Source organism: Peromyscus leucopus, chromosome 4 (genome assembly GCF_004664715.2).
Source record: "Peromyscus leucopus breed LL Stock chromosome 4, UCI_PerLeu_2.1, whole genome shotgun sequence".
Classification (NCBI taxonomy): Eukaryota; Metazoa; Chordata; class Mammalia; order Rodentia; family Cricetidae; genus Peromyscus; species Peromyscus leucopus.
In genome coordinates, this window is record NC_051066.1 from 87146848 (window position 1) to 87161162 (window position 14315).

A 14315-nucleotide genomic window follows, 5' to 3' on the forward strand; every position below is an offset into this window, starting at 1 on the left:
TAGTATAGAGATTCGGCTGTGTATCAAAGCTATACTTTGACCGGCCAAGGGTCTGTCAAAAGGCAAGCCATTTATTATGAATATTTGGTGTTATCCAGCTTTTAATATTTCAGCTGTCTTCTGCTGTGAAATTCTCACATGCCCAAATATTCCCAGACCAATTGGCAAACAGTTCAGCTCCTCAGACCTGCTGAACTTCTAGGTAACTCCCTCTCTCCCTGAGCCTAGGGGACAAGCTGGCTGGAGACACTTAGCCTTGTTTCTTGGGCTAATGAAGCTCAGAGCATCCTCTTGCCTTGAGGAGGCCTAGTGGCTCTCCAGAGCAATTGACTGAGAACAAAAGAAATTTTTACATATCAAGGTGGAAGGTAGAACAACATCCCTGAGGAGGCAGAGAACTGGGTGGCCAGGGAAAGAAAGACAGGCATTTTCTGTAGAGACAGAGAGAATGGCATGACCAGGGAGAAGAGAAGAACACAGAGGTAATGTAGATGGTAAGGCAGAACTCTTGAGCCAAGAGTAGAGAGCTAGTAGAGGGGTAGAGAGCCAGGAGAGATGGAGGGGGAAGAAACAGAAGACGAAGATGAGGTGGGAAGCTTAAGAGCTTTGTTGTTAGCAGGACTTTGAGGGAACAGTAAGAGAGAGGACAAAGAGGAACTGAAGCCATGGAGACAGGATTTCATCCCAGAGAAATAAAGTAGATGAATAAAGAGCTTGGTGTATCTAGGTTTATTCTTGTCCTGAATGTCTGATGGAGCTGTAGCTGAGTAGATAAAGTTTTGTCTTAGAGGAATAAAGTTAACAGACAAAGAGCATAGTGTACGTAGATTTTTTTCCCCTCAGATACCCCATGCTGGATGTAGCGAAATCCCTGGACCCTGGGTAATCCACCCTCCCCCCCCCCCCCCCCCACCTGTTTTCTTTTTTTCTGGTTCTAGTATTATATCTGGGTCTCTCACCTGCTAGGTAAATGCTCTGTCACTGAGCTACACCTTAAGCTCTTTTTCCTTTTAATTTTGAGATACATTACAGGAGCCTACCACTAGGCCCTGCTGTTTCTGTTTGTTTTTGCAAGGTTTCTTACTCTGTATCCAAGGCTGACTAGCTCATCCTCTCAAGCACTGCTGTTACAGACATGCACCACAGCTGTTTGGCCTGGCTCCAAGTGGATTTTCTTTTTAAATATATATTGTTTTATGAATATGTGTGTATGCTGGAGCGTATGCAAGGCACACACGTGCAGCTATCACAGAGGTCACAGGAGGAGCTTGCATTCCTTGGAACTGGAGTTTACTGGTGGTAGTGAGGTGCCTTCAAGTACTGGGGGCCAAACCTGGGTCCTAGGAACCAAGCCCAGATCCTCTGGAAGAGCAGCAAGTGCTCTTAACTGCCGAGCAATCTCTCCAGACTCTCCAAACAGATTTTTATTTCAGGAAGTGGGGTGCTGCTGCAACAATTATCTTAAAAAATAGAAGTGGCCACTGAACTGGGTGATGGCTGGAGAAATTTGGGGACACATGTTAGGGGTCTGAATTGTCTTGAGACTGTCATGAAATGTGAACCCTAAAATTCAGTGTGGATCTCAGAAAGAAAAGAGGTTTATGTTACCAGACATCTGGGAGTGTGAGCTTTGTTCTAAAGTGGAGACCTTGGCTAAATCCTGTTGGTGTTTGTGTGTTAGTGTACAAAGAGTTGCTGAATCTATTGTCCTGAGAATAAAAGTGTTACCATGCCATTCCTTGTTAGTGGAAAATTGATTAGTCTTTTTTGTTCCTGAGTTGCCAGGATTAAAGGCGTGCCCACCACACCAGCTGATGGAGAATTTTAGATTGTCTACCCTGAGTAGCTGTCCACTGAAGGATTTTCTTCCTCTTCGTTCTGTAGAAGGTCAAGTCAAATTGACTCTTGCCCATCAGAAGTAAAACAGTTCTCATTTCAGCTGAGGCCCTCTGTGTGTTCCAAATGGATTTTTTTGTGTGGTTTGTGTTACCACTGGGCTGGATAATAGCCCGGCAGTACTTTGATCATAAGTAACCTAATTGGGTTTCTGTTACTTTATGAACACCGCCACCAAGGATGGGCTTCCAGGTATAAAGTATTGCTGTGAAAATTACCAGTGTGGCTTTGAAATGATGTCAACATAAAAACAACACTTGAGTATTCCCACTTGCTGTGTCCATGTTTGTATAACGAAGCAAATGTCTTCTATGCTTTATTTCTTCTTTCTGCTCTCCTCTGACCCTTACATTTGGGTAGGGGCAATGAGATCCTAGTGTGGTGACACTTCTAATTGGAGATTAGGGAGTCGTTTATCCGCAGGAGGCCAGCAGCTCCGAACACTCAGTGACTATTGAATGATGATAATTTCAGGACTCCGGGTTCTCTCCAGTCTCCTGCCTTTCATTTCAGTGTTTGTTTTGCTGCTGAAGCGTTCTCTCAGGTGTTTCCAGTCACAGGTGCGTTTTACATCAGCATCGTTATCTTGTCCAGGCTCACAGTTTGCCATGTGCTTTAGCTGCTTAGAGATTTCAGGCTAACCGGAGAAGCTTCTCTGAACTTCACTCAGGGGGACAAGAGAATATTGGGTTTTCCCACACGGAAGCCTGCTAACACCTTTGGTTCTAGTTCTAGCCCCCAAATTCTCATGAGTCCCACATGTTAGCTGACTTCCGTAGCAGATTTCACTCACTAAATAATAACTTTAATCATAGCATCTTTGGGTCTTCAGAATTTTACAGAGATGGCAGCCTTCAGGCTTCAGGTTACATTTGGTAATTTCTAGATTTTAATATAAATGACCATTTTCTTTTGCAATGAAGCTTACGGTATTTCAGAACTGAAAGAGATGTGGAAAGGCTGACTTAGTCCGTCCTTTTAGGAAACTTTTGCAGTTTCATTTAGGTGAGAATTGTTAACGTGAAATTTGTTGGGTGAATGGTTGACGGGAAACTGCAGATTTACAGAGGACCATAGTGACGCTAAAGCAACGTTGTAGATAGAAATGGGGACAAATCGACACCATGAGTGGGTTAGGCCTGTCATCAGCCCTTCTGCAGTCATCTTGTTAGTTGTGCTGGGCTTTCTTTTTTCTGTCAGCTGATGTGATAGAACACTGCGCAGGGACTGTGTGGCACATTGTAGCCAAGACACATTTGACCGTGATATAACACTGTCCAGGGATTATGTGTGGTGCATTGTTGTCAAGACAAGACATATTTGATGGAGCATTTAGGTAACATTGGAAATTAAAAACAAATTTACAAGTAATGTAAGAAAAACAGAGAAGAATCCAGACAGAAGATGGCCTCGTCAGTAAACCGACACTACAAAGAGAGCTTGTGCTGGCTTCCAGTGATGGAGGATAGTGAGCAGGAAGCGTGGGGGCTTACTGGAAGAGACAAGCAGTACAGGAATTTGTTTTGGCGGGTGGGGCTAGACGTAGCCTGTGTGGCCTGGGTGTGGTGGCACCTGCCTGTGACCTCAGCAGCACTCAGGAGGCTGGCCTGGGTGTGGTGGCACCTGCCTGTGACCTCAGCAGCACTCAGGAGGCTGAAGCACGAAGCATCCGAATCTGAGAAGAACCGGGGCTACACAGTGAGATTCTTTCAGAAACAGAGCTGAACCAACCCTTCTGATAGTGTGTGTTATAGAAAATGAAATCGATTGAAATGGAGAGGTAGAACATGCTTACTTAATGAAATTCGTTGCCAAAGATAAAATGTGTAAGTATAATGGAAGAAAGAACTGGGAATATGTGAGTTATGGAACTCTCTCAGTGATGAGAAGTAGGTTTTCTTTTCCAGGTAGGACTGGGGATTTGAATGGAGGGCCTTGTGTATAGTACCCCAATAGCCCAAAAGTGGGTTTTAAAATGTATCTTAGTTTTTATCTTCATCATTTTCTACAAGGCAAATGTCCTGTTTCTGTGTTAGTAAAGTGTTGTTTTTTAAAAAAGTACTTTCCAATGATCCATTGAGTCCAATTGTGCTGCCCATTTACTCCTGATAGTGGGGCCACCCAGTGGAGCATGGTGGGCCTACCAGAAACCACACCCTTAAAGAAAACTGACTCTATTCCTGAGAAGCCATCACCTACCTATAGGTCTTACTCTGTAGCCTAGGCTACCTCTAATTCATGGTGATGTTGGAATTATCAATATGTGCCACCACACCTAGCTAATTGGAGTTTTTAAGTTTTAAATTTATTTATATTTTATATTTAATGTATGAGTGCTCTGTGTATATACTTGCATGCCAGAAGAGGGCATTAAATCCTAATTTGTGGTTGTGAGCCACTATATGGTTGCTGGACATTGAACTCAGGACCTCTGGAAGAGCAGCTGGTGCTCTTAACCACTGAGCTGTCTCTCCAGCCCCCTAGTTGGAGTTTTTATTTATTTTTATTATTTATTTATTTATTTATTTATTTATTTATTTATTTATTTTCTTTTGGAGCTGAGGATCGAACCTAGGGCCTTGTGCTTGCTAGGCAAGCGCTCTACCACTGAGCTAAATCCCTAACCCTAGTTGGAGTTTTTAAATTAATATTTAACTGTTGTATATAAATGGTTGGCTTGAATGTATTTCACTAGTTTTACTTTCTTAATAAGGATATTATAATCTTTTGGACTTTCCTTTGAACTATGTGTTTAGTTTCTATATGCATCTCACCTTAAAAAATATTACTTTATTGTGGAAAGTTTCAAATCTATAACAACACATAGGCTAACTGTATAATGAATTTCCATTACTCACCACCCTATCTCAGCAGTGATCATGTAAGTAGTTTATTTCTGGCCACCATTCTTCTCCATACGCTATTTGAACCAGCTCCCAGATGCCTTATCTTTTCACATATGGTTGAATATTTGCACCTAATGCATGAGAACACTAAAAATTCATAACATTGCTATGAATCAGCAGTAAATAGTATTACTAGCTCATTCTTAATATGGTCAAATGTCTGGTCACTGTTTACATTTCTCAGTTGTTCTGATGATGACTATTTCCCCTGGTTAGACTATTTGAATCAGAGTATAGATTGTCATGAGCTATTGTGGGCCATGATTCAAATACAGCTTATAGCAATTGATAAACCAGGTGTCAGTCCACCAGAGGAATGATTTTCTTATGGAGGAGAATGCTGCCCAGGCAAGGCTTGTGGGACCACCAACTCTGGAAACTATTGCTCTTGTCTGTAATTTCACACGTGCAGAATCAGCTGTGGTATCTCCCCAATACCTGCATTAATTTCACGTGACATGTATATGTAATCTTAAGACTGCATCTCAATCTATTGGCACATATATTTGTAGATGGTCAGAAAGATGACTTCTCATTAAGCTGTATAATTTTAATATATAGAAAATATACTAGAATATGCTTCATAACTAGATCTATTGTCTCATGAGGACTATAAGACATTTAAAAGCCTACTTTGTTCTTTTAACTCAAACTAACATAGAAAGCAACAATTTCTCCCCAGTCTAGACAAACTACACACAAGTAGCTCACTTTTACCTCAGAGCAAGTTCAAACTAGACTGAATGTTTCTGTAAACAGATCATAAGTTAAAAGCTCTACAGATATGTAAAGGACAAAGTCACAGATGTCTAACCAAGCTTACTAATACAAAGCAACCTAAAAAAATCATGCCAAGGGGCTGGAGAGATGGCTCAGTGGTTAAGAGCACTGGTTGTTGTTCTTTCAAAGGATCCAAGTTCAATTTCCAACACCCCCTTGGCAGCTTACAACTGTGTGTTAACTCCAGTTCCAGGGGAACTGATACTGCACATAAAATAAAGTTAAATAAATTATTTAAAAAAATCGTGCCAATTCTTTACTTGCTGAGTCTGGCTGATAAAGACCTATCCCTCAGCAGCTTGTCTCACTGGGCACTGTGCCCCTGGCCTCTGGTCACAGTCTTACAGCAGGAACCTTGAAACCTTGCGTTGCCATGGTAAATGGCTCTGCCCCTTACTGTTTACTAAAGGAATGTGCTATGACCTTCAGAGGTCGCTTCTCTCTATTGAAAAACGCCTCCTAAAAATATGTATATAGCTTTGTATAAAAAGAAATTAGGAAGAAATTAGAAACTAGAAGGAATCAGAACTTAGGAAGGATTAGAGCTGTAGAGAGAATTAGAGCTATAACAGAAGAATAAAGAACATGCTTTCATATCATGTATATGAGACTTTACCCCTCAGATAAAAAAAGTCCTAAGTTAAGTTTTGCTACACTATGGCTTTCTCCTTGGACCCTGGATGTAGCCTTGAGAGCAGGTCTTTCAGATTACAATAATAGATAAGTTCCCAGTCTTACATTGTGAATCCATTGGGCTGTGTGTGATGTGCTAGGGATGGAACCTGGGACCTTCTGCTCTTGACAGCTACTCAGCTCATCAAGCAGGACCTTCTGACACTGATACCCACTCCAGCTCATTAACCAGGACCTTCTGACACTGATACTCCAGCTCATCAACCAGTTCTTCTGCTACTGACACCCACCCCAGCTCATCAATGAGGACCATCTTCCCCTGACACCCACCAGAGCTCATCATCCAGTTCTTCTGCCACTGACACCCACCCCAGTCCATTAAGTTTGTCTAATCTGTTCTCTATTCTGCCACCATTTTTTCTTTTGCAGTTTCTGTTTCCTACAAAAAATTGGCTGCATGTATTTCTGGGCACCATATGCATTCAGTGCCTACAGAGGCCAGAAGAGGGTGTTGGATCTCTTAGAACTGGAATTACATACAGATGATTATGAGCTACTTTGTGGGCGTTGGGAGTTAAACCAGGTTTCTTGAAGAACAATCTTAACCACTGAGCAATCTCTCGAAACCCATTACATTTATTATTATTATTATTATGTGTGTGTGGGGGGGATTGGCGAATGTGGGCACATATGTTGCAGTCAGGGTTGATTCTCTCCTTCCACTGTGGGTTTTGGGAATCAAACTCAGGTTCCCAGGCTATGTGGTTAAAACTTTTACCCACTGATCTTTCTCGATGGCTTGCAGTCTATTTCTTAGTACAATTAAATCACCATTTCTAAGTATATTGTAGGATTTCTCACAATCTTCTGTTCTCTGCATGATTTCTTTTAATGCATGCTTTCTTTTAATGCTCAAGACTAGAAATGTTCAAGAATGCCTCCAAGTTCAGTTCCCATTAAGACACATTTGTGAGGTATGTTTGCAAATATCTGTAAATTTCCAGAGAGAGCTGATTTCCATTCTAAAGTATTAAAATTTATTATTATTATTATTATTATTATTTGTGTGTGTGTGTGTGTGTGTGTGTGTGTGATGTGCACCATGTGTGCATAGTACACATGCAGAGGTCAGAGGACAGCTTTATTGAGTTAATCTCTCCTTTCATTTTTATGTGGGTTTCAGGGATGGAACTCAGGCACTCAGGCTTGTGCCTCAAGTGCCATTAGCCCCTGAGCCATCCTGCCAGGCTCTGGTCCTAAAGTCTTAACAATCCTATAGCCTCGGTGATTTTATGTAGATGAAACAGCCACTATATGTGGGGGTAGGTTCAGGCAGAATGTACCGATTTCCTTACATACTCATTAGGAAGTTACCCTGAGATAATGCTCTGATAGAGTGAGGTTCTTTGGAAATACTGCTTAGGGTTCCAGCCTCGTTTACAAATTCAGTTTTTAGTGTTACACCGATGTCCTGTTATTTTACTGTCAAGACTCCCAGCGTCAGGATTCACTGCCTGACTATTGATTTGTCTCTAATGATTGCAGGTGGAAGATGACAGTGATTCAGAGACCCATGGAGAAGAGAATGATGAGCAAGGACATTTTTCTAGAAGAAAGATTGTCTCTAACTGGGATCGATATCAAGATACTGAAAAAGAAGTCAATGATGAAAGTGGAGAATCACAGCGGGGGACGGACTTCAGTGTCCTCCTGAGCTCTGCAGGTATGGGTTCCGGTTGTGTGCTTGCTGCTCGGTGCTGGGAAGATTGCGTAGACATCCGTTGCTTTTGAAATTGCATTACAAATGTCATAGTGTATGTGTCAGTGTGTAGATGGCTGTGCCAGGATATGCATGTGGAGGTCAGAGGACAACCTGCAGGAACTGGTTTTCTCATTCTACCATGTGGGTCTTAGGGACAGAACTTAGTTGTCTGGCTTGGCAGCAAGCACCCTTACACGCTGAGTTCTCTTGCTGGCCCGTGCCTATAATTTTGAATGCCTGAGCTAGACTAAGAATAATAATTGATGAACCTGTTCTGAGTAGGACAAATTGTGAGGGTGTTAAATTGTGAGCCAGAAGCACAAGATTCACTCTGGTGCTGTGAACTGATGCTGTTCATAGCACAGCCCCTTTAGATGAGGATTTGCAAATGCAATCCACTCTGACTAGTCAAGAGCTCAAACCCTGAGTCAACCAAGTGCTTTCTTCTTGTTACCTGTACTTTGGCCAACTATAATTTATGAACACCTTTTATGCAAGGGAGGAGGGAGGAAACAGAGGTAAAATGTAGCTGGCTAGTTAATTCTTATCAGCTATTTGGCTAAAGGATCTTGGAGGATAAAATTGAAATAATGCAATTAAATTAACTTCTATTCTGCATGTGGGTTTAATGCAATCAGTTTTATAGTTAATTATTTGAAGAGTATCTGGCAATAAGAGATACTGCATAAATGTTTGAATTCAATTAAAATTCTAGTCTAGCCCAGCAGGCATGTCCATTGGCTTATGATTTTGGTTATTTCTTTTAGCATTTTATTTACATAATTTAAAGCAAGGCACATGGTTGAATCCTCTGGTTTTTTTTTTTTTTTTTTTTTTTTTTTGTAGTCTGCTTACTGATTTCTTCGAGGTTTGATTATCTCTGTCTTGGGAGATTGCTGTTGACATGTCTTTGCTGTGTTCTTCCGTTTCTGCTCCACTCTGCTGCTGGTTTTTTGGCTGCTTGCTGCAGCATGATGCTGAGAAGAACTGCCCTGTCTTTTCATGCATGTTGTAGGACATCTGTCTTGGTCTCCTGCTGAGTTAGATTTCATTCTGTGGTCATAAAATTTGAAGAGTATCCTCCGATACACATTCCCTGCTCCTTACAGTGATTCTGATTTTTCATACTTTTTTTTAATATAAATTAATTTATTAAATCTTGGCAATTGCTTGGGGTAGGAATCAATGGGGAAGGGCTATTGCAGTATTGTAGAGTGGCCAGAGGAGTTCTTACTGAGAAGATAACATTTGGCTAACGTCTTGAGGAAGGGGAGGGAAGAAGCATTGTGGATATATATAGAAGAATATTCCAGGCAAAGACAGCAAGCTCAAAGGCTTTGAAGGAGGAATGCTTATGAATGATCTTTATGTAGATTTCCATGTATAACAGTTAACTTTTGAGGACTGGTAATTAGGAATAACTTTCTATCTTACCCATTTGGTGTTCGCTTATGTTGGTAGATTCACTCTGGAGGGTTGTTTGCTGTTTCCCAGCCCTCAAGGATCCATCACTTCTACCCTTGATGAATCCCTACAGAATTCAAGTATATGTTCAGGAATGTTCATAGATGAATTGCTCAGGAGACTCTCAAATGAAAGCAACTCACATATTTACTAGTAGTGAAAAGAGTGCACAGAGATGTGAGTGAGTCTCTCAGACATTATGTGTAGCAAAAGAAACATCGCGCACCTGTGGGAGACCTCCTTGTGGTTCTGCTTAAACATGGGACCCAGGTGTGCTGGTGTTCACCTGTGATCCAGTGCCTGGAAGGCTGAGGTAGGAGGGTCACCTCACTAGGCTACACAGTGAGACTATATCTTAAAGGAACTTATGCAAGAAAAAGTTACCTGTGTTATTTAGGAGGGAGAAGAGGGGTAATGGTTAGGGAGAGGCATGCAGCAGGTGTGTAGGCCTGGAAATTCCTGTGACATTGGTAGTACTCTCTTTGTACTCTGTTTGCTTGGATGATGGCTACCTTGGATTAAGAGCTATTCGTTAAATTGTTCATATATATTCTCTATTTTTTGGGGAGGGGAGTTCAAGACAGAGTTTCTTTGTGTAATAGCTCTAGCTATTCTGGAACTCAATCTGTAGATCAGGCTGGCCTTGAACTCATAGAAGTCTGCCTACCTCTGCCTCTTGAGTGCTGGAATTAAAGGCTTGTGCCACCACACCTGGCTGTATTATCCATTTTTAAATTTTACAACTCTCCCTATAAAAGACACTCCTTTGTAGAACTCATCAACTTGTACAGACAGGCACTGCCTGCCTTGAGTCTCTAGCCATGGCTGGTAGCATCTACATCTTTATTTCTGGAGGACATGGGAAGGCATATAGTTTGTTCTAGGTCATACTCATTCTGGTGGGACTGGAACTTTGCAGCTGTCTGCTCTTTCTGTAAGCCTCTGAACCAGATAACTAGGCTACTAGCTTTTGTTTCTAAATAATATTCTTATAGTCCTCAGGTATATTTTAAGAATTGGGGGCTGGAGAGATGGCTCAGTGGTTAAGAGCACTTGCAGAGGACAAGAATTCTGTTCCCAGCACCTGTGGTGATATTGTGTTCCCCAAAATATTGTGCACCCTAATAAACTTATCTGGGGTCAGAGAACAGAACAACCACTAGATACAGAGGCCAGAAAAATGGTGGCACACACCCTTTAAACCTATCATTCTGAAGGCAGAGATCCATCCGGATCTCTGTGAGTTCAAAGCTACCCTGGAAACAGCCAGGCATGGTGACTCATGCCTTTAATCCCAGGAAGTGGTGGCAGGAAGTAGAAAGGTGTATAAGGTGTGAGGACCAGGAACTAGCCTGGTTAAACTTTTAGACTTTTGAGCAGCAGTTCAGCTGAGATCCATTTGGATGAGGACTCAGAGACTTCCAGTCTGAGGAAACAGGATCAACTGAGGAATTGGCAAGGTGAGGTGGCTGTGGCCTGTTCTGTCTCTCTGATCTTTCAGTGTTCACCCCAATACCTGGCTCTGGGTTTGTTTTTTATTAATAAGACCTTTTAAGATTCATGCTACAAGAACCCATATGGTTGTTCACAACCGTCTGTAACTCCAGTTCCAGGTGATCCAGTGCACTCTTCTAGTGTCTGCAGGTAACAGTCATACATGTGGTACATACACAAAGATGCAGGCAAAATACCCAGACACATAAAATAAATGAATTTAAAATAAAGTTTGAACGTGGGGCTGGTTGTGGTGATGCATGCCTTTAATCCCAGCACTCTGGAGTCAGAGGCAGGAGGGTCTCTGTGAGTTTGAGGAAGATCTGATGAGTTCTATGACAGCCAGGACTACATAGAGAGATCCTGTCTCAGAAAACAAAACAAACAAACAAACAACAACAACAAAAACAACAGCAAAGTTTGGAAGTGGTAGCCTGCCCTCATTTACCCTCAGGTATAAACAGGTGTAAATCGTAAGTCTTGAAGCAGTTTTTTTCTTTCTTGTTACCTTCCACCCTAAAAGTCAGTCACTGAGTTCATGCCGTGTGTACTGTCTAGTCCTTTCAAGATGCTACTGATTTCCAGAGTTCCAAAGTGCTCACAGTGCGAGCACAATATCAGGATAAGATTGAAGATAAATGTGGAAGAAAAAAAATTAGGTGTAAGTGTACAGCTTTGTTTATTTTTTAGTGAAAATATGAAAATGACATGATTAGATAAGTTTGGTCATAGAGTTATTGAAGAACCAGTCTGCCTCCATCTTAGGCTTAAAAGCCATCTTATAGTAAAGACAAACTAGGTTCATTCCTGTTTGTGACTAAATCTGTTTCTCAAGGATTGGGCTCTGCCCCACCTGTAACCTTAACTACAAATGGTTCTTTCTGTACTGCCAGTTCCAGGAATGGCAATCATGTCTTTGTTTCAAAAAGTTGTTTAAACCATTTTGCAACTCTACCTTTGTTTCAAAAGGTTAGATGACCACCTATGACGACCTTGTTATGACATGACTCCCTTGTTTTGCCCACCTTGCAGCCATGTCTTTGTTTCAAGAGGGTGTTAGGATTAACTTGTTTGTTCTGCTGCTATAATCCAACCTGTTTTGCCAGCCAAATCCCCATTTGGAGATTCCCCTACCCCTGAGCTGCAATAACCTTGTCTTCCTTACATCCAATGCTGACCTCTCAAACCCCATCTTAGGGGGAGGCAGCCCATGTACATGAATTTTAAAAAAGCTTGCTTTCATTAATTGCTTTTGTGGTGGTTTGAAAGAAAATAGTCCCTATAGGCCCATAGGGAGTGACACTATTAGGAGGTGTGGCCTTATTGGAGTAGGTGTGGCTTTGTTAGAGAAGGTGTGCCAGTAGGGGTGGGCTTGGAAGTCTCAGAAGGTCAAGCCTGGCCAGGGTGTCACTGTCTTTTCCTGATGCCTGCGGACCCAGATGTAGAAAGAACTTTCAGCTCCTTCTCCAGCACCATGTCTGTCTGCACGCTGCCATGCTGATTGGTAACGGACTAAACCTCTGAAACTGTAAGCCAGTGTCAATTAAATGTTTTCCTTTTTATAAGAGTTGCTGTGGTCATGGTGTCTCTTCACACCAGTAAAACCCTAACTAAGACAGCTTGCTTTAATTAATTTGGCCATGATGATTTGGGTCGGTAGTTTTTCTCCTCGCCCATCTTTGGGATCAACATTATTGATATGCATATTTTCATATAAAGCCCTTACATATCTTCCTCAGTTTAACTGTGAAAAGTTACTTTGTGGGGCAGACTTTAGTTTTAATGGTATTTGATGTCCCTATGCTGTGTTCTTGCATCATCAATTTTGACCGAAAGGGAAAAGAAGATAACACACTGGTAGCCTGTGCTTCTAAACCTTGAACCACTCTTTATATTTAGCAGTGGAGCAGTTTCATTGATTCAGTACACTGATCTTCCCCACCCTTACCTTTTTACATAGTATATAGTGTGTACTAAAATAGTTGGATCTGGGAAAGGCAACTTAGTAAGGGAACCTCCCGTTGGTATGTGGATAATCTCAAAACAAAACAAAACACAGAACTAGACATTTAACCTAAAAAAGTAGCTCAGTGATAAAATAGTCTTTCTTACACTGGAATATAGAAGTGGGTCATATCTGATTTTCTCTTTAAAACCTCAAAAAGGTTAAGAGGAGCTGAAGACTTAAACTTGTTTCCAGCGTCTTGTTTTCTTTGCTGTGATGCAGGCTCTTTGAGTGTTTGCTGGTCCAGTCGCATCCTTTGCTCCGTCTCAGTCAGCTTTCCTTTTCTTACTCTGAAACTGCTTAGAGGCCTCGGCCTGGAAGCCCTATTTCCATTTCTCTCCTTTTGTGTTTATGACCTTTTGGCTCCTGTTTGCTCAGGGATCCTGTAGACGTCTGTGAGTTTCTCTAATGCTTCCTTTAGGGCCCAGCATTTCCCACATCAGTTCTTTGTTCCTCTTAAGTTACCGTTAGGGGTCTTTTCAGTTTTATTTAGTGCTCCTTGAATTTTTTTTATTAAATAAAATTATTGTCTCTTTTGCTCCTCTGCTAAAGTATGTCCTTTTTAATTTTTCCATGCTTTCATGAAAGTATGTGTGGATCTTTGTGGGTCTTGGTGTGGCTTGTCATCTTAAGTCACCCAGTGGTTTTACCAAATGGCCAGTCTAGAGACTCCTGTTCAGCTCCTTAGCACTTCTGGTCTTTCTGCCCTTGCTTAGGGTTATTTATCTTTTACTTTGTTTTGCTTTTCTTAGTCCTCCCCACCTCCCCCTTTTGAAAGTAATCTTCCTTGAAAAATATTAGGAGGTTTGTGTCTTTACATCAGAGGGTCTGGGCTAAGAGTAAGGCCTGTATAAAATTGTCACCTTAAACACTGTGAGTAGCGACCTAATCTGAATACCTTGTGCTCAACCTTATCTTCTAGTATTTCCTGTGTTACCAAAGTTGCACCAGTTGGATCTGTTTGCATCTTATTCCTCGTGGTCCTTAATGGTCTGATAGTTTGTACTCAGTAGAGAGGTTTGTTTTTTAGTTTTATCTTCACTTATTTCCAAAAGTATTGTCTGGTTTGCTCAACACTGCTACTGCTATATTAAAGACTTAATATAGTAATATAGACTTAAAATTTATTTTTATTTTTATATGTGTTGGTGTTTTGCCTGCATGTATACATGTGTACCACATGCATGAAGTGCCTGCATAGGTCAGAAGAGGGTATTAGATGCCCTGGAACTGGACTTCTAGATGGTTGTGAGCATCCATGTAGATGCTGGGAATTGAACCCAGGTCCTTTGCTAGAGCAGCCAGTGCTCTTAACCACTGAACCATGTCACCAACTTCAAAAATGTTTTTATGACATCTGTTTATTTCTTTGTGT

At 41.4% G+C, this 14315-nt stretch overlaps 2 protein-coding genes across 2 annotated transcripts in view; one reads left to right on the plus strand and one right to left on the minus strand.

Annotated features, from left to right (window-relative positions):
* Positions 1-14315, minus strand: part of Chrm5 (cholinergic receptor muscarinic 5) — a 62470-nt gene that overhangs the window by 29629 nt on the left and 18526 nt on the right. The window lies entirely within an intron of this gene.
* Aven (apoptosis and caspase activation inhibitor) overlaps positions 1-14315 on the plus strand; it is a 137505-nt gene that overhangs the window by 16234 nt on the left and 106956 nt on the right. Inside the window, 1 exon segment of the mRNA XM_037205088.1 lies at positions 7761-7938. Within this exon segment, the coding sequence (XP_037060983.1) occupies positions 7761-7938 (178 nt within the window).